This window comes from Ahaetulla prasina, chromosome 2 (genome assembly GCF_028640845.1).
Source record: "Ahaetulla prasina isolate Xishuangbanna chromosome 2, ASM2864084v1, whole genome shotgun sequence".
Taxonomy (NCBI): Eukaryota; Metazoa; Chordata; class Lepidosauria; order Squamata; family Colubridae; genus Ahaetulla; species Ahaetulla prasina.
In genome coordinates, this window is record NC_080540.1 from 956,669 (window position 1) to 984,084 (window position 27,416).

At 58.5% G+C, this 27,416-nt stretch overlaps 4 protein-coding genes across 5 annotated transcripts in view; 1 reads left to right on the forward strand and 3 right to left on the reverse strand.

The window, feature by feature from the left end:
- The window catches only part of LOC131192792 (beta-1,3-galactosyltransferase 4-like), a 48,340-nt gene extending 36,101 nt beyond the window's left edge, over positions 1-12,239 (reverse strand). The window contains exon 1 of the mRNA XM_058172314.1: positions 8,742-12,239. The gene's annotated coding sequence lies outside the window, so the exon portion shown is untranslated. The remainder of the gene's footprint in view (positions 1-8,741) is intronic.
- WDR46 (WD repeat domain 46) lies at positions 95-5,478 on the forward strand. The gene is made up of 16 exons (XM_058172183.1): positions 95-646; positions 838-969; positions 1,073-1,156; positions 1,236-1,348; positions 2,315-2,402; positions 2,494-2,555; positions 2,649-2,753; positions 3,033-3,183; positions 3,512-3,647; positions 3,747-3,846; positions 3,934-4,087; positions 4,174-4,321; positions 4,418-4,512; positions 4,685-4,780; positions 4,871-4,984; positions 5,218-5,478. The coding sequence occupies exons 1-16, from the start codon at positions 446-448 to the stop codon at positions 5,323-5,325; spliced, it is 1,887 nt and encodes a 628-aa protein (XP_058028166.1). The 5' UTR covers positions 95-445; the 3' UTR covers positions 5,326-5,478.
- LOC131192785 (beta-1,3-galactosyltransferase 4-like) lies at positions 5,349-23,381 on the reverse strand. Of its 2 annotated transcripts, none has more exons than XM_058172301.1 (2): positions 23,244-23,381; positions 5,349-7,201 (listed from the first exon to the last, which is right to left on the reverse strand). In XM_058172301.1, exon 2 carries the CDS (start codon positions 7,179-7,181, stop codon positions 6,093-6,095), a length of 1,089 nt encoding a protein of 362 aa, XP_058028284.1. In that variant the 5' UTR covers positions 7,182-7,201; positions 23,244-23,381; the 3' UTR covers positions 5,349-6,092. The 2 variants fall into 2 exon arrangements, with proteins under 2 accessions (XP_058028284.1, XP_058028285.1); XM_058172302.1 differs by lacking the exon at positions 23,244-23,381 and adding an exon at positions 7,466-7,628.
- Positions 23,382-23,434: 53 nt separating this feature from the next.
- LOC131192788 (beta-1,3-galactosyltransferase 4-like) lies at positions 23,435-26,961 on the reverse strand. The gene is made up of 2 exons (XM_058172307.1): positions 26,905-26,961; positions 23,435-24,529 (listed from the first exon to the last, which is right to left on the reverse strand). Exon 2 carries the CDS (start codon positions 24,501-24,503, stop codon positions 23,442-23,444), a length of 1,062 nt encoding a protein of 353 aa, XP_058028290.1. The 5' UTR covers positions 24,504-24,529; positions 26,905-26,961; the 3' UTR covers positions 23,435-23,441.
- Positions 26,962-27,416: the final 455 nt, after the last annotated feature.

A 27,416-nucleotide genomic window follows, 5' to 3' on the forward strand; every position in this document is an offset into this window, starting at 1 on the left:
GAGCATTTGCACCAAGACAAATTCCTTGTGTGTCCAATCACACTTGGCCAATAAAATTCTATTCTATTCTATTCTATTCTATTTAAGGCGGCTGAACTTCTACTCGCCTAGCGGGAAAGGCCGGTTTTCAAAGGCAGGCGGAGCCAATCGGGATCGGCCTCCTTCCGGAAGTCCCACCCACCAACGCCAGTTTAAGGCTGGGTGGGAGGGGAACGGGGGATGCTGCAGCCATCTTAACTTGGGGCAAAGGATTATTTTCTTCTACCGCTCGGCTCATCCTCGCCACAGTATCGCAATGCGGCCTAGGCTGTGAAGTCGCGCCCGGGAACCCCACGACGAGATTCCCGGGTGGCGCTTCGTCCCCGTCCCCGTCCCCCACGAGAAGCCATTTCACGCGCTAAAATTCATTCCGGCGGAGGAGCCGCAGGCCCTGCCCTTCTCCAAAATGGCCGCCGGTGCTTCTCTCCGATTGGCAAATGGCGGCCGCCTCCCACTCCGCCTCCCGTGGCGTCACTTCCTGGAGAGAGCGACCCGGAAGCGGCAGCAGAAGCGACGCCTCCACGTGGGGCGGCGGGCGAGGATGGCGGCGGGCGAGGCGGGCGAGGTGGGGTCCCGGGGGGAGGCCGCCCCCGCCTCCAGGAAGAAGGTGAGGCGCTGCTTCCTTCACCCCCCCACCCCGGCCCTGCGCTGGCGGAGGGGCGGCTGCAGGGACCCCGGAGGTCATCTAGTCCGACCCCCCCCCTCCATTCACCAGCCCGGTCTCCCCTTGGAAGCCTCCGGGGATGGAGCGACCCCCTCCTCCCCCAATTTCCTCCTGCCCTCCCTCTCTTTCCGCAGGCCGGGCGGCCGCAGCGCTACTGGGACGGTGAGCCTGGCCGGACCGAAGGCGACCGGGCGGCCCCTCCGAAGACCGAGAAGGCCCGGCGGGCGCGGAAGGCGGAGCGGGCGGGGAAGAGGCGGATCTCGGGGGTGAGCGGGGGAGGGGAGGGGAGGGAGGGGGAGGGGGGGTCGCGGGTGAAGCTGACTCCCCCCTCAACCGCGCCTTTTGCTTGCTCTTCTCCCCCCCCTGCAGAAGGAGGGCCCCTTCCCCGGAGCCCCCGACCCGGTCCCGCCGGAGAGCGCGCGGAAGTTCCAGCGAGGAGCCCCGCAGCAGCTGGTGAGACCCCCGCCCGCCCCTGGGCCGCCCCCTCCCTCCGCCCCCCCCTGACGCCGCCGCCGCCGCCGTGTCCCCGCAGGAGGCCGTGTCCAGCGATCGGCTGAAGCACCGGCTGGCCTCGCAGGAGGAGAAGGCCCGAGCGGCCGCTCGCCAGGCGGCCCGGATGGAGCTGCTGCTGCTGGAGGAACCCGGGTGAGCCCCCCACCCGACCCCCATTTCCTGACCCCGATTGCACAGAAACCCCCCCCCCCACCTTCCTTCCCAGCCAGGACCAGAGAACTGTGGCGGGCCGTTCCGCCGGCCCATAGCGCCGGAGGAGGACACTTCAAGGAGGGATCTGGACTGGGAGGAATAGGAATGGGATAGGATAGGATAGAGAATAGAATAAAACAGGAATAGAATAGAGCTGGAAGGGACCTTGGAGGTGGTCTAGTCCAGCCCCGTCCTCAAGCAGGAGACCCTCTACCATTCCAGACAAAGTAACTGTAGGGAGGCCCCTTTTAGAAGCCATATGTGGCATCTCCTGTTTGAGGAGGGGGGTGGCTGCTCAGCTTTCCAGCTCTTGAGGGGGGGGGGGCTCTCGGACGCAGTCTCTCTGCTACCTGCCCAGCTCCGGTCATCTGCCGGACACCTGGCCAGAGCGCAGAGGAAGATGGTGGCCCCCTCTCTCCCCTGTGGGACCCCAGGAGGCCTCCTATCCCAAAGGGTCCCTCCGTCCCCTCGGCCCATTCCTTCCGGGGCTGTTTCTGTCCGAGGCTGCTTGGGAGGAAGGCGAATGGGAGCCTTTCTCCCTGCAGATGTGCTTTGAGATGCCAAACATCTGGCAAGCTCCCCTCCGTCCTCCCTGCCATCCCAGGTCTTCTTGTCTTCTGTGGCACTGGTTGGCAGGGACGGGGTGGGGGGGCTCTTCACAGGTGCAGCGCCAGACCAAAGAGAGGTGGGGGGGATCTTGTCTGTTTGTGTTCAGATCCCATCTGAATTGGAGGGCAGCCATTTCCTTCTGACCAGCCTTTTCAAGCGGCCTTGAAAACAGAATCCCGTTTTTGCTGAAAGGGTTTTTATTTCATTGACTGACTTATTTAAGGGGTGAAAAAGGGGGCCAGGCTGCAATGCTGACCCTTTCCTTCTCTCCCCCCCATTTCTCTTCTTCCTGGCCAGGTTTCTGGAGGGGGACGAGGAGGAAGATACCTGCACAGTCACCCAGGCCGATATCGCTGCCGCCGTGGACCTCGCTGCCAGTGCCAAGGTGGAAGGGAGGGGTGCTCTGGACTGGGCAGGACTGGTGGTTACTGGTTTGGGGGGGGCGATTTCATCACCACACTGTCTCCCCCCCCCAGCACTTTGAGTTGCGCCTGGATCGTTTTGGCCCCTACCGGCTGAGTTACACGCGGAATGGCAGGTGAGGGGCTTTGCGAAGGGTCTCGGACCACCAAGGGTGGGGCGTCCTGCATCTTCTCCCCCCGCCCTCATCCCTGTGCTGCTCCCACTTCAGGCATCTCCTCCTGGGGGGGCGCCGGGGCCACGTGGCTGCCTTGGATTGGCAGACAAAGGCCCTGATGTGCGAGATCAACGTCATGGAGACCATCACCGACCTCACGTGAGTCTCTCCCCCCCCCCCCCGCCCCGCATCTCTAGGCTGCCCCCTGGGTGGGGAACTGAGGGGGTAGGACAGGCCCAGCAGGGGGCTGCAATCCCCGCCAGGATGCCTCCACTGCAACGGCTCCCCAAAGTCACACTTTTGTCCATCTTTCAACCCACAATGGAGGCCTTGGCTTGGCCTGGGTGTCCCTGCCCACTCATCCACACACACCCCCCACGAAGGAACCGCTGTGCTCTTGGAGGCAGGCGGGCACACTTTCCGCCCTGCGTATTGCAGGTGGCTGCACACGGAGAGCCTGTTTGCTGTGGCCCAGCGCAAGTGGCTGTACGTGTACGACCAGCAAGGTGTGGAGCTGAACTGCCTGAAGCGTTTCCACGGCGTCCAGCGGATGGAGTTCCTGCCCTACCACTTCCTGCTGGCCACAGCGGTGAGCGTCCGTCTCTCTGAAGGGGGCGCCCAGTAGCATCGATGGGGGCAGGACACAGTGAGTGTCTGGGTCCCCAGTCAAAGGCCCCACCCCACCCCACCCCTGGCCTTTCTGATTTCGTAGCTTGAGTTGAGCCCCACCCCCAAAAATGCAACCAGTGGTTCTCAGAGCTCTAGACTGACCCCTTGCTAAAGCCATCACCCGAGGTCAGCTGGGCAAGAGAGCTGCAAGGCTTCAAAGCCTGGCAGGGGTGTGTGTGTGTGTGTCACTTTTCTCCACCCCCACCCCCGAACTGTTCTCTGTCCTTCCCACCCCCCCACCCCCCCAGAGCGAGTCAGGGTTCCTGCAGTACCTGGATATCTCTGTGGGGAAGGAGGTGTCCACCATCTGCACCAAGGCAGGCCGGCTGGCGGTGATGGCCCAGAACCCCTCCAACGCCATCGTCCACCTGGGGCACAGCAACGGTGAGTGAGTGCGGGGGAGGGGAGGCGTGTGGGCATCTCCCGGCCCTCGTCCGGACTGCCCCTGCCCACCGTCTGCCCTTCCCTCCTCTGCTGCTGCAGGGACGGTGACCCTTTGGAGCCCCAGCGCCAAGGCCCCACTGGCCCGGATGCTTTGCCACCAGGGGGCTGTGAGGGCTGTGGCGGTCGACCCCTCCGGGAGGTAAGCAGGCAGGCAGCCGGGGTTGGGGGGGTGCACGGGAGAGAAGACGTAACATGCGGAGCGGGCCCTCCCTGCCTTCTCCCGCAGCTACATGGCCACCTCAGGGCTGGACCACAAGCTCCACATCTACGACCTCCGAGCATATCGGCGCCTCCACTCTCTGCTGCTGCCCTCTGGGGCTGGGCTGCTGGATTTCAGCCAGCGGGGTCTCTTAGGGGCCGCCTGCCAGGAGGTGGTGCAGGTGAGTGACTTTGCGGGTTGAGCCTGGCCCTCGCCCAGCCCACCCCGACTTGGCCGAGCCCTGGTGAGCTGCCTCCTCTCCCCCAGGTGTACAAGGACGTCTCGGTCTGCCTGCCCCGGAAGCCCTACTTGTGCCACAGGCTGCCCGGCCCCTCCCACGGCCTTCGCTTCTGCCCCTTTGAGGACGTGCTGGGTGTGGGGCACGAGCAGGGCTTTGCCAGCCTTCTGGTCCCAGGTAAGGGGTGGCAGAGGCCATACTTGGAGGGAGGGCGAGTGGGGAGGGGCCACCCTGGTCTGGGAGCAGACTTCCCTCAGCCTGGTTGGCTCGCAGGTGCCGGGGAGCCGAACTTCGATGCTCTGGAGAACAACCCCTTCCGCAGCCGGAGGCAGAGGCAGGAGTGGGAGATTAAAGCTTTCCTGGAGAAGGTGAGCCCTCGGGACCCTGCTCCATTCCCCACTTTCCCCCGCCACTCCAGACCCCTCCCGAAGACCCACCCGGGCTCCTCTTCCCAGACCCTGAGCCGCCTCCACGGATCACAGAGGGGGCTCTGAGGGAGGAGCCCCACTGGTTTTCCTCACGGCATGTTCTTCTCCCCAGATCCCATCGGAGCTGATCACCCTGGATCCCACAGAGCTGGGCCGGGTGGACACCATTTCCTTGGAGCAGCAGCGCGAGGAGCGGGCAGAGAGGCTGGTACGTGTGGGCCGCGATGGGCAGCACAAGGTGTGGCTGTGTGGGGCTCTGGGTCCGAGGACTCCATGCCCCCTGCTCCCCTCCCCACAGGGCTACGATCCGGAGGCCAAGGAGCCCTTCTCCCCTCGGAGGAAGCTGAAGGGCCGGGACTCGGCGGGCAGCAGGCTGAAGCGAAGGAAGAAGGTGGCCGCTGAGGAACAGCGGGTGAGTCTCCGGAGGTTGCCTCCTTCCCACCCCCCACCCACCCCGCCCCAGTCTTGCTGAGCCACAATGTGGTTGTCAAAGGTTTGTTTTTAATACATCACCAGAGCACAAGAACATGGCGGCATTTGATTCAGGAGCAGCCATCAGCACATTAATCTGGTTGGGTCCTGGCTCTATGTGGGGAGGGGGGTTTCTGCCCGTTCACGCCCACCCACCCACCTTCCTCCTCGCAGGCCCTGGTCCGGAAGAGCTTGGCTGCCAAGGCAGAGACTCAGCCAGCGACCTCCAAGGCCAAACTCCCTCCAGCCCAGAGGTCAGCGCTGGATCGCTTCCGGAAATAGCGGGAAAAGAAGGCTGGCATCCCCACCATATGCAGGGGGGTGGCCCTGGACGGCATCGGCTCTGGGCAGCTGCTCCCATGGACCTTCCCTGAGACTCCTCCGGGGTTTTATTTGGACTTGGATCTTTGCGTAAATACACACTTTGTGACTTTTTAGAGGTGTGTCATCTTTCTGGCCCAGTGAAGGAGGGGGTGTTTTCCCGCTTCCCACTCAACAATTGGCAAAGAAGCGGGACCCAAGAAGCACTCCCCCCAAAAATATTCCCAGGCATTGGACCCTGCAGGGGGTTTCCTGCCACAGAGGACCTCCCTCCCCCAAGGGCTGCAGCCGCCCTGCCCGCCACCGCAGGCACAGGAGCATCTGGGAAACTGCAAGGCTGCTTCCGTGCCCCACAGATCCCTGAACTCTAAGACCAAAATTGCTGCTTTCACAGTCGCCCCTTATTATTATTATTGTTTCGATTTCTATATTCCTGTCTTGGCAAGGCAGATTCTCCCACCCAACGGTGACCTGCCCCACATGCTGTCCAAAGCCCCTTCAGATTTCCATCCCCTGCTTCTCTGGGGCAGCTTCTCCCTGCTTGGCCGAAAAGTCCACTTTTGAGTCAGTTGCCAGATGATGAGGTGGCAGGCCGCTCAGCATGAAATAGGCTCCCCAAAAGACTGACTGGGAGCCCTGGCGCCCTGTCCGCGCGAAGCCCCTTTCACCTCCCTCTGCAGTCGGTCCTTCCAGGTGGAGCTCCCAGCGCTCTCCTGCCCCTCCAAGGCTCAGGGGCCCCCCTCCTCCTCCTCCGCTGTCAGCCAGGTCAACGCCTTGCAGCGGGCCAGGCCCAGGAGACGCTGCCAGGCGGAGCAGGGCCGCTCGTCCTCGGCCCCCATGGCCAACATGCGGGCGGGCGACACACCGTGCGTGCTGAAGAGCACCTCCCGGTAGCAGCAGGCGTCGGGCGGGTAGCGGGTGGAGCCGGCCATGCGGGCCAGGTGGCGCGGGGCTATGCCGGCGCGGCGGGCGCACAGCCCCACGAAGGCATCCTCCACGGGGAGCAGCGGCAGCTGGCGGGCGGCGGCGAGCACGGCGGCGGCGGCCGGGCCGGAGAGCACGTAGGCGGTGCCGCTGCAGTAGGGCGGGAAGGCGGGCGCCGGGTAGAGCGAGGCGGGCACGTAGTGGCGGCTGCGGGGGTCGCGGGTGGGCGCCACGCGCCAGTGGACGCGGCCCAGGTAGGCGGCGGCCGGGCCGTCCAGCGTCCGCAGGTGGCTCGCCAGGGCCGGCAGGTTGAGGAAGACGTCGTCGTCGGCCTTGAGCAGGAAGCGGGCGGCAGGGCAGCGGGCGGCGGCCCAGCCCAGCAGCGCCAGCGTCTTCAGCGTCAGGTTGGCGTAGGTGTCGGCGAACCGTCCCTGCAGCAGGTCCCCGTGCTCGGCTGCCTCGCGCTCCAGCGCCGCCTGCAGCGCCGCCTCCCCGGGCAGCCCCAGCGCGAAGACGGTGCGCACCGCCAGGCCGCCCGCCGCCCGCGGCGCCCCCCAGCTGCGCCGCACCGCCGCCCGCCGCGCCAAGTGCCCGGGAGCGCTGGCCACCAGCACCAGCAGCCCCGGGGCGGCGGCGGCGGCCGGGGCGCAGGCCGGCGGGGACAGCGGGAAGAAGGCGGCTGCGGGCAGCGGCGGCAGGGCGGCGGACGCGCGGGGCTGCCCCGCGGCCCCGGCCCGTAGCAGGAGAGGCAGCGAGCGCGAGAGCAGCTCCTCGTGGCCGCCACCCGCCAGGAAGGTGAGTGCCGAAAGGACGGCCAGGCAGCCCAGCAGCCCCCCCAGCAGCCGGGCCAAGCGGCGCGGGCAGCGCCTCGGGAAGGGCGGCGGCGCGGTCATGGCGGCAGCGGCGGGAGGGCCTGCAAGAGAGAAAGAGGGTCAGCCCCGCCGGAGGACAAAGGGCGGCCCCGCTTCCCCTCCAGGGCTCTGCTGAGACTGGCCCGCGGACCGGCCTCCCGGGCATCCTCCCAGCGTTTCCCGGCGAGCGGCGCCTCGCGAGACCGGCCGGGGTAACGCCGCGGCGGCTGCGCCGCTCAGGAAATCGCGCGCGGCCGGCGGCTTCCTTCCTCCCTCCTCCCTCCCACCCTCGGCCAAAGGCGGGGAGGCGGCGGCGTCGGACCAACCGATCTTGGTGGGAGACGAAGCGGCGCTCGCTATTTCAGACTCTCGTACGGCTGCCGCTCCCGGGGTCACCGGCCTCGCTCTCGCCTCTGCGCGCCCCCGCCAGGCGCTGTCCGCGGCCCCCCGGTCGACAGAGCTGCCCAGAAGCCGCCGACCCCTCCCGCACAGGAATTAAAGCACCCGGCCTTGTTTTTTGTCCCAGCGGCCCCTTCCCCAAAAGGGCTTCCCTTGGCCGGAGGGAGGCCAGGAGGGGGTCTTCGGGTCTGGTCAGGTAAAGGGGCCAAGCACAGCAGCGGCCTTGAGGTCAGCTGAAGCTCTTGGCCAAAAGGCAGAAAGGCAGGTCTTCCAAGGGGGGAAAGAAAGTGTCCCCCTTCTTGTGCCAGCTGAGTCCTTCCTGCTGGCTGCAGCAGAGGCCACACCCCTCCCCACTAGGGCTGGGGGCACTTAGGAGAGACCCGGCTTGGCCTGGATCAGGAGGGGTCCCTCCCCGAAAGGAAGGAAGGTCATGTTTCATCAGTAACTGAGTTGAAACATGCCTGGGATAAACGCATGCCTAACAATAGACACAAACAGCACCTACAGGCTGTGGGAAAAGGACCCGAAAGACTTCAGCACCTCCACCACCAGCAGTCGGTACCCAGGTGAGCAGCATTGTAACTCCCAAGATTAACATCAGGCCAACAATCAAGAAGTAAACAGCAGCCCAATCAAGGAACTGACAAACAAGCTCACAATGAGCAGCCCAGCCTCATGTTCCAAGAAAGCAACGCAGCTCAGAAAGCCCAAGGACCCCTCATTTCAACCCTCATTGAGCTACACGTATTTTCCTTTATTGGCAAACTCAAACAGAGACCATGGACTCCATGGACCGCTGGCTCAGTTGTCCGTGTTTTGTTGGGCTGTCCCAGGAGAGAGCGCCATGCCCAGCCTCCCAATGGGTGCCGCTTCTGATGCCTGGGCAGCAGCTGGCAGGAAGCCTCTTAGGCTTTCACAATGGGTGAGGCTGTACGATTTTGCCTTTTCTGGGGCGATTTGGGCACAGAGGGGAGCTACCAAGAAAGGAGAAGGTGGCAAGGGGTAACCAGGGCTGCTGAGATGCCACTTCAGGTGGACCAGTTTCTCCCTGGCTCTGCCCTCCCAGAGCATGCCCACTCTCCATTGAAAGAGGAGGACGGGGGGGGGGGGCAGAATCATTCCTGACATGGGCTGGAGGGAAGCCAGGAGTCCCCCTGTTCCCCCCTCCCACCCAGCTGGGGGTCTTTCAGGGCACAGGATTACCTTTGGGGTTTCCGCAGGAGAGGAGAGGAGAGGAGAGGATCCGTGTTTCCTGGCACCGTTTCGACCCAAAATCTACCCAAACTGGTAACACCCAGGGTGGGCGGAGCCTGGCTCTGTCGAGGGAGGGGCAGAGAATAAAAGGGCCCCTTTTGCCCAGTTGGCAACCATCGGCCTGGTTTACTTTCCTCTCAGTGGACTCAGGCTGAGCGGCTGGACTTTGGTCAGGGAAGGTTCTGACAGCTGAAGGATAGAAAATAAGGGGAATCCTTCAAATGGGGAAAGCCCCCATAATTTCTCTAGGAAAGGAATCCCCCCTTTCATAAGAAGAGGCCTCAACTCCAAATGAGCCACAAGTGATCAAAGTATGTACAAGGAAGCTGCCCAAAAGTGAGAACGGATCAAATTGTCTGTGCTTTTTCTAGGTGTCTTGCAAAAGTGACAAACTACAGATGTGCAACAGGAAACACCCGACGATGACAGGATTAAGAAAGTTTCACTGAAGTAAAGTTTCACTGAAGTAAAGCCAAAGGGAACATTGTACCCAACAGGACGAATGCAATGAACTAGGTGGAAAAACTGATTCTCATCGATGGATTGTAAATAGCAACTGAAACTTTCTGTGTAAATACCTGAGACATCTTCTGCTCTGGGCCCTTCATTTGGACCTCCGTCCCAAGTGTGACCTTTCTATTTCCGCAGAAATAATTGGCCCTGGCAGCCGCTGAGGCCTCTTTTGGGGAGGGGCCTCTGGATCCAGACCCTGCAAAAGGCCCTGAGCGGCTGCAGGACTTGTGGCCGGCCGGCCGGCCTCTCTTGTCCAGCAGAAAAAGCACAGGAGGTGGCAATGGATGTTTGGCAGTTTAGGGCATTAAAACGGTACAGCATTAAATGCAACATCCCCAGCATTAAATGCAACTAATTCACACACAGAAACTCGGGAGACCCCAAAGGCTGATGATGGAGCCAATATGGGGGATGTCCAGAGCCACTTGGTGAAAGAGCCCCTCCCCTGGCCTTAGGTCCTCCCCCTCTCCTGGAAGTGAGTGCTCCCCTCCCCACCCCAGAGGCTTTGAGGGGTGAAGTGGAAAGGCACTCCTGAAGGTGCCCAACAGAGGAGGACTGACCACTTAAAACCAGCATTTGTCAGGCACCTGGGAAGCTGTGGGCACACTTGGGTCTTGTCCAGCTGTAGGTTGTGTTTTGGGTTGAAATTGGAACCAATTGATTTACTTATTATGTCTTTATTATTTTTTATAAATAAATCAAGGTGATTAGCATACCTAATATTCCTTTTTCCTCTTATTTTCACAGAACAATCCTGTGACAGTTTGAGAGAAAGATTGAAAGAGAAAATGAGGGGAAAGAGAGAGATTAGCCCACTTTCATGCGTTCACACAAAGTATTAGTGCCATTTATAAAATCTTAGGAAAGCCACACCTGGAATTCTGCGTGCAGTTTTGGTCACCACATTACAAAAAAGATTTTGAGACTTTGGAAAAAGTGCGAAGAAGACCCCAACTAAGATGATTAAAGTCCTGGAGACAAAAACCTATGAGGAACAGTTGCAGGATTAGGGATTGGCTAGTCTAGTCTGGTGGAAAGGAGGACCAGGGGTGATAGGCTAGCAGTGTTCCAGTATTTCAGGGGCTGACCCAAAGAAGAAAGGGTCAACCTATTCTCCAAAGCCCCAGAGGGCAGAACAAGAAAGGATGGAAATAATCAAAGGGAGAAGCAACCTAGAAATAAGGAGGAACTTCCTAACAGTGAGGACAATTAACCAGTGGAACGTTGTGGGACGTTTTTCATGTAAGAAACTGATAGAGACAATATTGTTTTTGCAAAGAAAGCAATTTTTAGGAGTTGTGGGTATAAAAGTTCAGTAGGACATTGGGACATTAAAGGTAAAAAGTTGAAGACTAGAAAACAGGAAGAAACTATTATTCCGATAAGTGAGTCAGTTTGGCCAAGCAGATTAGTTAAGTTTTAACCACACAGTCTAGTAATATAGTGGAGAAATTATTATTATTATTATTTTATTATTATTATTTATTAGATTTTTGTACCGCCCTTCTCCCGAAGGACTCAGGGCGGTGTACAGCCAGAAATAAAAACAGTAACAAATACAATTTAAAATAAACAGTTAAAAAACTTATTATAAAATTGGGCAAAAATTTAAAACATATTAAAAATTTAAAACCCATTAAAATACATCCAAAAAATTAAAATTTAGAATTAAAAATTTAAGCCAACCCCGCGCGAGTAAATAAATACGTCTTCAGCTCACGGCAAAAGGTCCGAAGGTCAGGCAATTGGCGCAAGCCAGGAGGAAGTTCGTTCCAGAGAGTAGGAGCCCCCACAGAGAAGGCTCTACCCCTGGGCGCCGCCAGCCGACATTGCTTGGCGGACGGCACCCTAAGGAGTCCCTCTCTGTGTGACCGTACGGGTCGGTGGGAGGCATGTGGTAACAGCAGGCGGTCCCGTAAGTACCCAAGCCCTAAGCCATGGAGCGCTTTAAAGGTAGTGACCAGCACCTTAAAGTGCACCCGAAAGGCCACAGGCAGCCAGTGCAGTCTGCGCAGGAGTGGTGTTACACGGGAGCCACGTGTGGCTCCCTCTATAACCCGCGCAGCTGCATTCTGGACTAACTGAAGCCTCCGAGTGCACTTCAAGGGGAACCCCATGTAGAGAGCATTGCAATAATCCAAGCGAGAGGTAACAAGCGCATGAGTGACCGTGCATAAGGCATCCTGGTCGAGGAAGGGGTGCAACTGGCGCACCAGGCGAACCTGGTGAAAAGCTCTCCTGGAGACGGCTGTCAAATGATCTTCAAACGACAGCCGTCCATCCAGGAGAACACCCAAGTTGCGCACTCTTTCCACTGGGGCCAATGACTCGCCCCCAACAGTCAGCTGCAACTACAGCTGACTGTACCGGGTGCCGGCATCCACAGCCACTCAGTCTTGGAGGGGTTGAGTTTGAGCCTGTTTCTCCCCATCCAGACCCGTACGGCTTCCAAACACCGGGACAGCACTTCAGCAGCTTCATTGGGGTGGCCTGGGGTGGAAAAGTACAGCTGCGTATCATCAGCGTACAGTTGGTATCTCACCCCAAAGCCACTGATGATCTCGCCCAGCGGCTTCATATAGATGTTGAACAGGAGAGGCGAGAGAATCGACCCCTGCGGCACCCCACAAGTGAGGTACCTCGCGGTCAATCTCTGCCCCCCTGTCAACACCGTCTGCGACCGGTCAGAGAGATAGGAGGAGAACCACCGATAAACGGTGCCTCCCACTCCCAAGCCCTCCAACCAGTGCAGCAGGATACCATGGTCGATGGTATCAAAAGCCGCTGAGAGATCTAATAGGACCAGGGCAGAGGAACAACCCCTGTCTCTGGCCCTCCAGAGATCATCCACCAACACGACCAAAGCTGTCTCCGTACTATATACGGGCTGGAAGCCGGACTGGAACGGGTCTAGATAGACAGCTTCATCCAGGTATCGGGAAGCTGTGCCTTATTTCTACAACCTTCGCCACAAAGCGAAGGTTGGAGACTGGACGATAATTTCCCAAAATAGCTGGGTCCAGGAAGGCTTCTTGAGGAGGGTCTCACCACCGCCTCTTTCAAGGCGGCAGGAAAGACCCTTCCTGCAAAGAAGCATTTGTAATCCCTGGAGCCAGCCTCGTGTCACCTCCTGTGTGGCCAGCACCAACCAGGAAGGACACGGGTCCAATAAACACGTGGTGGCGTGCAGCCTCCCCAACAACCTGTCCACGTCCTCGAGACCCACAAGATCAAACTCATCCCAAACAATCTCGACAAGACGCATCTCCGCCCTCTCACCTGGATCATTCCAATTTTGGTCCAAACCATCCCGGAGCTGAACGATTTTATCATATAGATAACCACTAAACTCCTCAGCACGTCCCTGTAAGGAGTCATCCCGCACCTCCTGATGAAGGAGGGAGCAGGTCACCCGAAACAGGGCGGCCAGGTGGTTATCTGCCGACGCAATGAGGGTGGCAACATAAGAACGCCTCGCCTCCCTCATTGCCACTAGGTAGGTCTTAGAATAAGACCTAACTAATGTCCGGTCAGCTTCGGAACGGCTGGACCTCCAGGCACTCTCTAGGCATCTTTGCCGGCGTTTCATCTCCCTCAGCCCGTCAGTGAACCAAGGGGCCGGTTGAGACCTACGCCGGGTCAGAGGCCGCAAAGGCGCGACACGGTCCAAAGCCCCAGCCGCGGCCTGCTCCCAGGCCACGACTAGTTCTTCAGCCGTGCCGTGGGCCAGATCCTCAGGAAACAGCCCAAGCTCCGTCAGGAACCGCTCAGGGTCCATCAGGCGCCTGGGACGGAACCAACGTATTGGTTCCGTCTCCCTGCGGTGGTGGGTGGTGGTCCGAAAGTCCAGACGAAGGAGAAAATGATCTGACCATGACACAGGTTCTGTTACTAAATCTCTTAATTCCAGATCATTTAGCCACTGACTAGATATAAATCAAGTCCAGTGTGCCTCCTCCCATGTGCGTGGGGCCATCAATTACTTGAATCAGGTCCAAGGCCGTCATGGAAGCCTGGAACTCCCGGGCTGCCGTCGATGACAAGCCGGTCGATGGCAGGTTGAAGTCCCCCATGACCATAAGTCTGGGGGTCTCAACCGCCACTCCGGCAAGCACCTCCAACAATTCGGGCAGGGCTGTAGTCACGCAGCAAGGAGCCAGTGATCAACAAGCCCATCTGATTCCTACGACCTCACAAAGAGGGATTCACAACCGGCTATTTGAGGTACAGTGGACTCCCTCGGTTCTAGACCTTCCCTAATAACAACTGCCACCCTACCACCCCTACCTTGGGCTCTCGGTTGGTGAAATGCTCGGAAACCCGGAGGGCAAACTCGACAAGGGGAGCACCCCCTTCCGTGCCCAACCAAGTTTCCGTAATGCCCATGAGGTCCGCGGACTCCCCCTGAATAAGGTCACAAATCAGGGGGGCTTTATTAACCACGGACCGAGCATTGCACAACATCAACCAAAGGCCCAAGCTCTGAGAATCTTGGCCATCCGGGGAACGGGTAAAGACTAAGGGGCCGGAGCACGTGATCGCTTTAATATAGCGAGCACATGCTCCCAGAAAACGATACGGCCCCTTGCTTCCGCCATATCTGCCTCTCCCACTTACCGTACAGATGGAACGATCCTCTGAAACTGGAACATACCCTTCTCCCCCTGCCTTCGGACCAGATAAAGTGGTGCCGCGAGCGAACGTAGGGGCTGGACCCCTCCCCGACAGGTTTCTCCCCCCACCCGTCTCCTCCCTCCCACCCCTTAAAAAACCCTTCTTTAAAAACCTATTAAAAAAACCCCAAAGGTTCTTCTTCGACGCATGCCACCTCTCTGGATCCCAAGACCCTTCATTAAGGCAGGCCCTCGATAATGTAGAGGGCCATTCCTGCGAGGCGGGGGAACCCCGCAGTCGTAAGAGCTCACTAGACGAATATTTCATGGGAAATGTAAAAACGGCAGAAAAAGGGGGAGTGGGGGCCATCCCTAGCCGGCATAAATATATCCAAAACAGGACCCGATATAAGATGGTAAAAATTCGGGCAGTTCATTCTCCGTCGGACAGTAAATATCAGAATAAAGTCGCCGGGTAAAATGCCACACAATATCAAGACTCAGATCTTAAACCAGCACCAATGTCTGCTTCATCCCTGTCCTCAGCGATGTTATTGTTGTTATTAGTTGTTATCAATGTCGTTGGTATTATTGTTAACTTATCAAGGGCCAACATGGGCCACAACGACGTCCTTAGGACCAATAATACCGTCCCTCCGTTGATGTCAAATGCCGCAGATGAAAAAGCGACCAGAAGCCAGGTCATGGCCACATCAGGTCGGGAAACAGCCGATGGAATATCACGGCCACAAGACGAGGCCCGCCACTGATGCCGCAGATGCCAAACACGGCCAGGGAATCGGGCCGGACCAGGCCGGGGTGCCGACCCAAACCACGACATGGCCACCACAGGACCGATCAAAGGCCAGAGGGACTCAAGAAATCGGAAGATCCAACGGTCCAATATCTTGGGGGGGGGGAACTCACGCAGCCCACCAGTGTCACCTATACCGTCCATACCGCCATTAATAAGCCGCTGGTGGAAAACACGGTGATGAAAAAATACCGCTGGTGGAAAGCAGAGAAAGCGCGGTCGAAAAGTCAGGCCGCTGGTGCGTCGCTCCGCCGCCATCCATACCACCATTTAATATGCCGCTGGTGGAAGCGCGGCTAGTAAGAAACGCGGCTGGTGGAAATGCCGCTGGTGGAAGTCGCTGATGGAAAACGTGGTGAACGGAGACCAGGCCACTGGTGCGCCGCCGGTGGATATCGCGGCTTAAAAACCCAGGGCCAGGTCGCGGTCAGGAGCCAGGCCGGGAGTCGGGAGCCAGGAGCCAGGCCGGGAGACGGCTGATAGTCAAGCCGATAAATTCCGCCGGCTAAAATTCCGCCTGCTACTGCCACCAATGCTGCCAGCGTCAGCCGCGGCCAAAAATCCCAGCCGCCGATGCTCCGATGTTCCTCAGTGGTATGTAGCAGGCCAGACCAGCCGGAAAAAAAACGCCGACCCGGGCCCTAAAAATGGCCGCCGCCATCCGCTTCCCGCCCCAGAACTCGGCTCCATTCTCGGCAACCGGAGGTCCAACGAGGCCCGAATACCTCCCCCTCGGTTGCCGGCATGATCATCTAACGAAGCGGAGGAACCAGATAGCCTGGCGGTCGGTATTTCGGCCCCTTCGGCCAGGGAAAGCCCTGCCTACCATCTCCATGAAACTCAAGATGCTGCCATTCGAGCATGCGCAGAAGAACCTCCTAAATTAATTAACCGCTTGCCTCAGTTTGTTACACTTATGCTGCAAGGATCGTAAGGAAACAAGAAATACAGGTTGAAAAATAAAAAAGGGCCAAAAGGTAGTATTGGAAAAGGGGAACTGGGCAAAAGGTGGGGAAAGAGATTAAGGGGGGGGGGAATTCATGGAGAAAGGCACTCTGGGAAGATTGCAACCTTTGTCCAAGGGGGCTGCAGGGAGGGGCTTGAGGGTCCGGTGGAGGGAATAAAAATATGCTGGCCAAAGGCTCTTGCAAAAACGTATTTTACAATTTACATGCAAATTGGGATTTTTTTCCCAACTAATAAATATTATTAAAAGTCACAAGAGATTCTTCAGTTATGAAGATGTGAGATTTTTGGCTCATTGCTGCTGCAAAGTAAGGGGTTTTAAGGTCTGGGGGTCAGGGAGGGGGCTTTGCAACCTCTAGTGTGGGGTTCTTGGCGATCTCGGAGCTTTTTTGCAGACATTTTATAACCAAAGTAGCTGACATCCTCAGGGCACCAGGGGCCCCACAGTTCAACCCTCAGCTGCGAATATTCTACGGGAACCTCTGGTCCGTTTTTTCTTACGATGCGTCACAAATAAAAAGGAATAAAATAAAGCAATAACTAAGCTAAACCAGCTACAGGTACCGGAACAGGCTTGTAAGTGGATCACAAGCTTCCTAACAAACAGGAAGCAGCAGGTGAAGCTAAGCAAGATCACATCAAATACCTGTACAATTAGCACAGGGGCCCCCCAAGGCTGTGTGCTCTCCCCACTTCTCTTCTCTCTGTATACCAATGACTGCATCTCCAATGATCCATCTGTTAAGCTACTGAAGTTCGCAGATGACACAACAGTGATTGGTCTCATTCGAGACAATGACGAATCCGCATATAGACGAGAGGTCGAACAACTAGCCTTGTGGTGCAACCAAAACAATCTGGAACTGAACACACTCAAAACCGTAGAAATGGTGGTAGACTTTAGGAAAAACCCTTCCATACTTCCACCTCTCACAATACTAGACAACACAGTATCAACAGTAGAAACCTTCAAATTTCTGGGTTCTATCATATCGCAAGATCTCAAATGGACAGCTAACATCAAAACATCATTAAAAAGGACAACAAAGAATGTTCTTTCTGCCAACTCAGTAAGCTCAAACTGCCCAAGGAGCTGCTGATCCAGTTCTACAGAGGAATTATTGAGTCTGTCATTTGCACCTCTATAACTGTCTGGTTCGGTTCTGCAACCCAACAAGAAAACACAGACTTCAGAGGATAATTAGAACTGCAGAAAAATAATTGCTACCAACCTGCCTTCCATTGAGGACCTGTATACTGCACGAATCAAGAAGAGGGCCGTGAAAATATTTGCAGATCCCTCGCATCCTGGACATAAACTGTTTCAACTCCTACCCTCAAAACGACGCTATAGAGCACTGCACACCAGAACAACTAGACACAAGAACAGTTTTTTCCCGAAGGCCATCACTCTGCTAAACAAATAATTCCCTCAACACTGTCAGACTATTTACTGAATCTGCACTACTATTAATCGTTTCATAGTTCCCATCACCAATCTCTTTCCACTTATGACTGTATGACTATAACTTGTTGCTGGCAATCCTTATGATTTATATTGATATATTGACCATCAATTGTGTTGTAAATGTTGTACCTTGATGAACGTATCTTTTCTTTTATGTACACTGAGAGCATATGCACCAAGACAAATTCCTTGTGTGTCCAATCACACTTGGCCAATAAATTCTATTCTATTGTATTCTATTCTATTCTATTCTATTCTATTCTATTCTATAGCATCAGCGTCTAGTGCTTGGAGGGGGAAGGGTCCCACGCTGGGGGCAGTTGCGACTTCCCTAGAGTCTCCGCCCCCTGTGGGAGAGCTTTGCAAAGCGGGGCAGTCCTCCCACGCCCTTCCCCAGGGACGCTGCGCCGGCCAAGGAGGGCCTGAAGGCGGCTGACCTGCATTCGGGCGGGAGCGCGGTAGGGCTGGCTTGGGGTTCTCGGGCTGCTCGCCCCGCCCGCCCACCTGATCAGGGAGTTGGGGGCAGGAATCGGCCGGGCCCTTCCGGGGCAGCGCAGGACGGCGGTCTTCCCGGCTGCCCCGATTGCCGTTCCCATCGCCCCTGGCCTGCCTTGGGCTCTCGGGAGGTGTCTGCAGGAGCCTCGGGACGGGGAGGGCGGTTGACCCGGACGGATTCGCTTCCTTCGGCTCCCCCTTCGGGCCAATCCCAACAGGGCAGCCTGGAGAAGAGCCGGGGGCTGCGCTGCTGCCAGGCCTCCCGCTTGGGGCCATCCCCTGGAGGCTCCCCCTTTGGGGCAAGTGCGGCTTCCTCAGCTCCAGGAAGGGGCCGGTTTAATGGCGACGCCCTTGGCTCAGAGTTCCAAAGATTCTAGGGATCTTGGAGGCTATCCAATCCAACCCTCTACCTCGGCCCCTCCCAGATCAAGGTCGGTCTGAGGGGCCATTTTGACAGAACACACCCAGGTCAGGCAACTTGAAACATGACATCCTTTAGCGCTTTCCGGCTCAGGCAAGGTTTTAATTGCCATTAAAGAGGCAGGGAACCATAGGTGTGGGTATCCTAACGCAGAGCTGACGGGAAAACGAGCGTAAGCTGCTCTTTCTTGGGCCTCGGACACCCCTTGGGGTTCTTACTCCAAGCTGCCGCAGCAACAGCAGCTCCCAGTCTCTAAGCCTTCCCCCACCACAACCCATGACACACTAGTTGCGGAGCCTCCATTCGCGGAAGCAGTCTATCCCGACCGGCGCGCTCCTGCAACCCCAGAAGGGGCTTGCGTGCCCCTCCCCCCCAAGCAAAAGCAGGCGAGCGAAAACTTGAGCAGAGTTTCCACTCCCCCACTTCCGCCGGCCAGTCTTGGGGGACACCGTCTCTCTGTCCGCTCATTCTCCCCTCCCACGCCGGCAGCCCCAAGGAGCGGGGCGGGGGGCGGGAGCAGGAAGTGCTTCCCGAGGCGGCCTCTCTAGGACGGGGGGGGGGGCGTCCTCTCTGCCTCCCCCCCCACGTGTTCAGCGGAGGCGAGACCGGCGGCGGCCGCTGTCCGGTGCTGAAATCCCGGCCGCCTCCTGCGCGTGAGCCGCTGAACCCCTCAAGTGTCGGGCTTCCCCCATGGGCCCCGATCTGGCTGCGCTTGAGAGCTTGCCCTGCCCAAGGCCAGGGGATCCCGGTCGATCCCTTCCCCGGATCCCTCCTTTCCCACCACTGAGGGGGTCCCAGGCAGCCCTCGGGGAAGAAGCCTCCCCGTTTTAGGGACCCGGACGAATTCTCGCCTGAGCGGCCCTCAGGAGGGCGGGTTCAAGGGCCCTGGCAGCCGCGCCCCCGTTCCACGCCACTCCTGCGAGGGAGGCTCCTCCCCGCCTCGCCCCCCCCACCCCTCGGGAGGGACGCCCGGGGAAACGGCCTTCGCTCCACGGGGACTTTGGCCGCCATCTTGACTCTTTTGACCGCCCTGGGAGCGCCGGGGGCCACGAAGCGAATCCCCGGCAGCTGCCCCACGGGGTCTGGTTTCCGGCGGGCGAGAGGAAAGCCCCACGGCGCCCCTGCTCAGAGCCTGGCCGGCTCCCCCCAAGCCGCGTGCCGTGGAAAGGCCCGCCAGAGCCCCGAGAACCCCGCGGAGGGGAGCAGCCGGGCAGGAGGGGCGGCTCAGCGATCCAAGCGGGGACCTTCCCGAGGGGCCGCCCATCGCGTGGGGGGGGGACAGGACCGCCTCTTCCCGCTTCGCCTCCGAGCCGGGAAACGAAACCGAAAGCCCCGGCGCTCCCCTCCTTGTTGCTTCTGCGCAGGCGCCGAGCCGGCCCTTAGCTGCCTAGGCGGCGTGAGGTGCGGCCGGTCTGCGGGCTGAGCGCGGCGGCGGCGGCGCTGCTTTCCGGACTCCACTTGGCTGCCCTCCCCAAAAGCCCCGCCCGAAGCTCCCTTTCAGCGCGAGGCAAAGTTCCGCCCTTGGTTGAGGCCCGGGGGGGGGGTGCGCTTCGCAGGCGCTGAGGTCAACTCCCCCCCCCCAAGAAATGGCGCCTCGACTCCCACTGAAGGTGGTAAGGGGGCCCCTCCAAGCTGGGGGGGGGCTTCGGATCGGATTTCTCTCTCGCTGTTCTCAATAGGTTGCGTGGGGGGGAAGGTTTCGGTGCTAGAGATTGGCAGGGAAGGGAGGGGCTCAGGCGCGCAAAGGGGCGGGGTCTATGGGGCTCCAGGCTGGCTTATCCGCAAGGCCAAGACCCTGCGACATCCCTGGGCTGGCCGGGCTGAGCTGGAGGGAACAGGAGAGATGGGATGGATGGCCAAAGGGGCCGCCCCAGGGAGCTTCCCTTGCTCTGGGCCACTGGGCAACCTACCTTCCCTCCCTCTCCCCCACCCCCGTTTGCAAGAAGACCGCTTACATGGCCAGTTCTGGCTGCTTCTCTGCCCCACTTCCCCCAGGACAGGAAAGTGGGGGGGGGGTTGGAGTGGGGGTGATGCCTCTGGACTTTAATTGGAGGAGGGCTTCAGAACATGTTCCCTGCAGGAGGGGAGGGGCTGAGAAATGTGCCCCCCAAGAACGCCCCCACCTGCTGAGAAGGAGCCAATGAGCAGCTTTCCCTTCCAGGTAAGTCTCTGGATGAGGCGCCCTTCTCTCTGGATCCCAAGAGTTTACCCCCCCCTCACCCCCACATCCTGCTGAGACACAGATGTGCTAGGCACCAGCTCAACACTTTGCTATTACGCCTCAAGAAGCTGTTTTGGTGCCAGTCCGCCATGAACTCTGGGGCCTAATGGGGGGGGGGGTTTCTTCAGAGGTTTTCCAGTCAACGCCTGGGGAACTGAGCACGCCTGCGCATCCCTCAGAAGCCGGTTCTAGAAACGGTCCTTTTGAATTTGGACTTCAGGGGATCAGTGACGGGAGTCACCTTCTGGAGGAAAATGCTACATTGGGGTTTCGGGGCCAGAACTCTCAGTTCTGGCTTTGTGTTACTTGATCACTTGACTTCTAGTAAATTATACTTTTCTCAACCAAATTGTTGTGTCTGCGCCCCCCTGAGCCGGGGCCCCTGCCAGAAAGTGACTCGGAAAGTGAGGGGGAAGGGCCATCAGGAGTTACCTCTGGAGCACTGGCTGGCCTGCCTCAGCTCCAGGAGCCAGAGGCAGGCCAGGTGGAAGAGATAATGAGGCCTCCGTCCCCTGACTCTTCCCCCCCGCCCAGGTCACACCTCCAGACCTGGCTGATGGCAATCAGGCCTGGCTGGACCCTAGGTTTTGTAGGCAGGAGAAGTGGGAACAAAAGAAGCAGGGGTGGGGCAGGCCTAGGAAGTGCTGAGTCATGGAGCCACACCCCACAGAGTATAAAAGCAGCACTGGCTGCTCTTCTGCTCCGTGACGAGCAAAAATTGAGCCGAACTCTTTGAGTCTTGGAGAATTGAGCTGAACATTCGGCCTGGACTGCTGACTTCCTGGTTGCCTGGCAACCCCAAGATAAAAGGGAGACTTTGGCAGGCAGCTGCAGATCCCCTGCCAGGACTGATAGCAGCCGTGAACTCAATTACTGGCTCGTTTAGCCAGCTTGCGTGGCTGAGGCCGGGAGGGGACGGAACACAAATGGTTGTGTGAAGGATCGTTTTTACTTAGAAGCTCAAGTTGAGCAGGACTCACAAGGGGGCTGCCAAATGTTCTGCTTTTAACATAACAGAGCGCAGAAGTATGGTCACATTTGACTCACCGATTTCAGGTAATCCGAGGGTTGTGAATGTAATAAAGCCTGCCAGTTACATTAGTAACCCGAGGATTCATTAATTGGATAGCAATAGCACTTACACTTATACACCGCTTCACAGTGCTTGACGGCCCTCTCTGAGCAGTTTACAGAGTCAGCCTTTTGCCCCCAACAATCTGGGTCCTCATTTGACCCACCTCGGAAGGATGGAAGGCTGAGTCTGGTGAGATCTGAACTGCCAAATTGCAGTCAGCAGAAGTAGCCTGCAGTACTGCACTCTAACCACTGCGCCACCTCGGCTCATAAATGAACATAATCTCTCCCTGGTTTATCCAATGCGCAGGCTAATTGAATGCTCAGGTCAGTTAAGTGCACATGAAGTATCTCAGGGTGGGGAAGACCATGGGGGCCGCCTGCTTCTGACCACGTAAGGCAGAGGGGTCAAACTGGTGGCCCGCAGGGCAGACGCATCAAGCACAAGCCACACCCACCCCAGCTCTGCGAAGGAAAAATGTCACGTGACGCAGCAGCTTTGACACCCGAGACGTAAGGCCTCCCCCGACCTCCTGAGATCTCTCATGCTTCCCACCCGTCCCCCATCCTGACCCTGCCATTTCTCCACAGGCCCTGGGCTTGAGCGTTCAAGCGAGCTGCTTGAGAGCATTGAGAGCAGAGGCAGAGTGGGCCGAGCACGCCCTGCTCCGTTTGGCTGACTCACGGAGGCTGCCTGTGTTGCATCCCCAATCTACTTTTGCAGCACCAGGCAGAAGGAGTGCCAGATCGCATCCCTGAAGGTTTCTGTTCTCCATGCCAAAAGCTTTTGCAAAGGGACGGAAGCCTTCAGGGGCCTGATCTTGTGCTGCTTCAGGCCTCCGTCCCTTTGCAAAGCTCTTGGTGTGGCAGACAGAAGCCTTTGGGGCTGTGGTCTCGTGCTCCTTTTTAAAATTCCACTCCCCCCTCCCACCATGTGCCAAAAGATTTTGCAAAAGGACGGAGGCCTGAAGGAGTGTGTACCTCCAAAGTCCCTTTGCAAAAGTTTTGGCTGCCTGGTCTTGCACTCCTTCAGACTCGCTGAGGCTGCCAGGTGCTCCAAAGCGGGTGTCCTGCGCGTGCGGCCTCAGTGAGCAGGGCGCCCTCATCCCTCTCTGCCTCGGCTCTCCGCTTTTGGAGCACCAGGAGCAGTAAAGTAACTGCGCTTTTTCATGGTTGTAGATGTGTGTCGTCTCTCTGGCTCTGTGAAGGAGGAGGGGCTGCCCCTGCCTCCCACTCCTCAGCAGTTGGCAAAGAAGGGGGGCTCCCAGGGGGCATAAAGCATCCTTGGGACGAGGGGGGCGAAGTAGCACCCCAAAAGTATTCCCGGGCATTGGACACCGCAGGGGGTTTCATGCTACAGAGGGTCTCCCTTGCCCAAGGGCTAAAGCCCACCATCATCATCCATGCACTGCTGGATCTCGGCCCCTGCAAGGCTCCTCCTGTGTCCCACAGACACCGGAACTCCCGGCTAAAAAACATAGTTGCTGCCTTCACAAGGGCCTCGTATTCTGGCTGGGCGTAACAGATTCCCCCACCTCCTTATATCCCTGAACTGCCTAAAGCCACACACACACACACACACACACACACACACACACACCTTGCCTGATGTGACTGACCCATCACAAGGCAGTCACTTGATGCCATCCATGCCTCACCCATCACAAGACCCTCACCTGACCTGACCTTCAAGACCTACTGACCACACAAAGGAAGCCGTTACAAGCAGAGGAAGGCTAACACGTACCCTCGGCTCTGCTACCAGGCTACACAGCCTGGTAATGAAACTTTCAGAAACCACCCACAAGCTCGGAGAACAAACCTACACACACACACACACACACCATTCCAAGCTTGGGGACTTGCCTCATTGCAGCATCACAAGCAGCCAGTGAGACGCAGATCATGGAGCAGCAGGGAGTGGCTATCACAGGGCGTTAAATGTTTGTTCTGGAGGAAGTCAGTCGATCCCTTCGCTTGTCCAAGGCCGGATAACCACTCCTGGGTGGGGAGCTCCAGGCCTGCTCCTCCCATGGTTCTTGGGGTGGGTGGGCAGGAAAGCAGTCACGGGGTGTCCTCTGCAGCCAGCCAAGCCAGGATCTTGCAGCGGGTCAGGCCAAGGAAGCGCTGCCAGGTGGTGCACGGCTGCTCAGCCGCCTCCCACATGGACAGCATTTCGTCTGGCGGCACTTCGTGCACACTGAAGAGCACCTCCCGGTAGCAGCAGGCGTCAGGTGGGTAGTGGGTAGCCCCAGCCATATAGTCCAGGTGGTGCGGGGCAATGCCAGCATGGTGGGCACACAGCGCCACAAACACATCCTCTATGGGTAGCAGCGGCAGCTGGCGTGCAGCACCCAGGACAGCAGCAGCGGCTGAGGCAGAGAGAACGTAGGCGGTGCCGCTGCAGTAGGGTGGGAAGGTGGGTTCCGGGTAGAGTGAGGTGGGCACGTAGTGCCGGCTATGTGGGTCACGGATGGGTTCCACATGTGAGTACACCTGGCCCAGATAGGCAGCGGGTGGGCCGGCCAGCTGCTCCAGGTATCGCACCAGGGCAGGCAAATTGAGGATGACGTCATCATCGGCCTTGAGCAGGAAGCGGACGGTGGGGCAGCGGGTGGTGGCCCAGCCCAGCATCGCCAGCGTCTTCAGTGTTAAGTTTGCGTAGGTGTCGGTGAAGCGTGCCTGCAACAGGTCGCTGTGCTTGGCCGCCTCGCGCTCCAATGCTGCCTGCTGTGCCACATCCCCAGGCAGCCCCAGTGTGAAGACAGTGCGCACACTCCGCCCCCCTGTCACCCTCACACTCCCCCAGCTACGCCGCACCGCTGCCCGTTGGGCTGCATGCCCGGTTGCACTGGCCACTAGCACCACTAGCCAGGGGTCAGTCAGGGCACAGGGCGATGGAGACAGCAGGAAGGCGGTGGGTGGCGCCAGGAACAGGGTGTCTATGTGTCGCTTCCCCAGACCGCTGCCTATCAGCAAGGGCAGCGAGCGTGAGAACGACTCCTCAGGGCGGATGGTGGCCAGGAAGCCAAGAACCAAGAGGGTGACCAGGCTGCATAGCAAGCCAACCAATAGCTGGGTCGAGGGGCGGGGGCAGCACTTCCGGCAAGGTGTCATGGCAGTCATAGACACAGCAGGGGCTGCGGGAGGGCCTGCAAGAGAGAAGGAGACGTCAGTCCTGCCAGAGACGAAAGGGCGACTGAGCCCGTACACTCTACGAAAGAGGCCCCATGTCCCACTGCAGCCGATGAGACGGGATGAACCGGCCTCCCCAGCAGCCTCCACGCCCTTCCCGGGGAGCAGCACCTCACAAGACTGGCCGAGGGAGTGGTCGCCACTTTGGCAATAATGTGGCAGTTCTTTCATCCCCCCTTTGCTCCCTCCTTGCGTCGAAGGCAGGGATGCGGTGGTGCCGCACAGGGAAAACGCTCGCTTGGTTGTGCCCAGCTGTGGATGGCCTGCATGCCCATTACGGAGCTCCTGCTCTGAGTGCCCATCTCACTCTCGCCTCTGTGCGCCACCAAGCAGGCACCGTCCTCAATGCTCCAGCTAAGAGAGCTGCCCCCTCCCACCCTACCAGACCCTCTTTTCCCCCCAGGGGCCATCAGGGTCCCCCAGATCGCCCCTTTGGAGGAATTAAGGCGCCCCGGGGAGGTGGGGAAGTTTGTCTCCTGGGAGCCTCCGAGGCCTCTAGCCGGCCTGAGGTCAATGCAGAGTGCAGTTCCAGGGGGAAACTTTGCATGCATTCCCAAACTTTGGGAAGTATCGGCTACACTTGGACTCCTACGGCTGGAAGGGACTTGGCCTCCTGGAAGGGATCTGTGACCGTGTTTCCTTCAGGGCAGAGCTGATTTAGATCTGGCCCAGAAAAGGAATCGGGGCTCCCCACCCAAGGAAAGAAAGCCTGGAGGTCAGATCAGGTCCAGGAACCAGTACGAGGACCTCTGTCCCCCTTCCCTCCTCAGTCCCACCCAGACCAGCAGGGTATCCTTGCCTGGGTTTCGGCTAAACCCAAGTGGGGCCTTCCCACCCAGCTCAGCCCCCTGAGGGGGATTCGGCTGCTGCCTGTTAAGCCAGCTGCTCAGGGTGAGCTCCTGCACCCATTTCCTCTAGTGCTTCAGCTCAGAGGAAATGTGCCAGGCTGCCCTGGAGCCGGGCTCTCAGGCTTCCTGCAGCACCTGCTCTAAAGCCACAAGCCGAGTGGACTGTGTGGCTGGCTGGCAGTCGGGCTCGTGCCAGGGACCTCTCGGAGAGCAGACCTGGGTTGGGGCAGCCCATGGTTCCCGAGCGTTTAAGGTTGCCAAGCATCTGGCTGCTGGGTTGCAGAGTGTGGGTGCTGGGAAGGGGTCCAGAAGGATGCCAGCAGCAGCTCTGCGGGCCCACCCAGACGGCTGCTCAGGTCCTCTGGAGATCATGGCTGGCCAACCATCCACCTTCCTACCTTCTGTGGACAAGCTGCTGCCTGTAGGGGTGGATTGGGCCCTGGGCATGCCTGAAGCAGCCGGACCTCTGATTCCTGCTGGGTAACCACCCTCCTCAAGGGGTTCTGGGTATTTCCAATTGGGGGGGGCTGCTTGTTCCAGCAGGGAAGTGCCCCCCCTTTCCTGTGCCAGCTGACTGCGGCAGAGGCTGCCTGCTCCCCCCCCCCAGGGCTGGGGGCACTTAGGAAAAGCCCTGCTTGGCCTTGAACAGGAAGGGTCCCTCCCCAAAAGGGAGGGAGGGAGGGAGGGAGGACATGTTTCACCAGTAACTGAGTTGAAAGATGCTTGGGATGAAGGTTCCTCATCAGGCAAAAGAAAAAGTATTAAAGATAACTGAAAGGGCACCAGATCTTTTTCTGTCATCAGTTTTCTGTTTTTCTATGTTCAGCTAGTTTGCCCAGGAGATCCCTGCCCAGCCTCCCAAGGCGTGCCACATTCACGGCCTGCTCCTGCAGACGGATCTGGGCATGCCCGTGTAAGGTTTCGCCTTCTCTGGAACTGTTTGGGTACAAAGGAGAGGCTGGGCACCGCCCTCCATGGTAAGCTTCCCTGCCTTTGCCTGCCTTCCCGGGGGCCCCATCAGGACGACCCCAGAAGCGCCCCTGCAGCTCCTTGTGGAGGGTCCTCCAGCAGGAGAAGGAGACGGTGGTCTCTTCCTCTCCATGGTCCCGGCCTTTAGGTCCGGAGGCCTCCTGCTGCTGCATCTGGCCAGCTCCCATTGAGCCTAGCCAGGTTGAGCCCATCCTTGGTCCCCAGGAAAGTGAGTCCCTCGGAATAAAAATATGCTGGGGGACGTTTCAGCCTCTGATCGGTCTGGTTGAAACAGGAAGCCCGGCCTTGAGGCAAACAGAGCTGCTGAGATGTTAGGGAAGTGGAGGCTGGCCTGGCAATAATCTTGTGGCACCTGCGGGTCCCAAACAGATGCCCACTTGCCATTGGAAGTGTGGGGAGGAAGAGGGGGTCGGGGGGGGCAGGTATTCCTGACATGGAGTCCCCCCTGTTCCCCTCTCCCACCCAGCTGGGGGTCTTTCAGGGCACAGGATTACCTTTGGGGTTTCCCAGGAGAGGAGAGGAGAGGATCCGTGTTTCCTGGCACTGTTGCAACCCAAAATCTACCCACAGAGGTAACACCCAGGTAGGCAGGGAGGGAGGGAGGAGCCTGGCTCTGTCGAGGGAGGGGCAGAGAATAAAAGGGCCCCTTTTGCCCAATTTGCAACCATCGGCCTGGTTTGCTTTCCTCTCGGTGGACTCAGGCTGAGCGGCTGGACTTTGGTCAGGGAAGGTTCTGACAGCTGAAGGATAGAAAATAAGGGGAATCCTTCAAATGGGGAAAGACCCCATAATTTCTCTAGGAAAGGAATCCCCCCTTTCATAAGAAGAGGCCTCAAATCACGTTTCAACACACCAAGACAGCCTGGAAGTGATCTAAGTATATAGAAGCAAGCTGCCAAAAGTGAGAACGGATCAAATTACCCACCGGACTGTCTGCACTTTTTGTGGCTGTCTTGCAAAAGTGACAAACTGCAGGTAGGCAACAGGAAACAGGATTAAGAAAGTT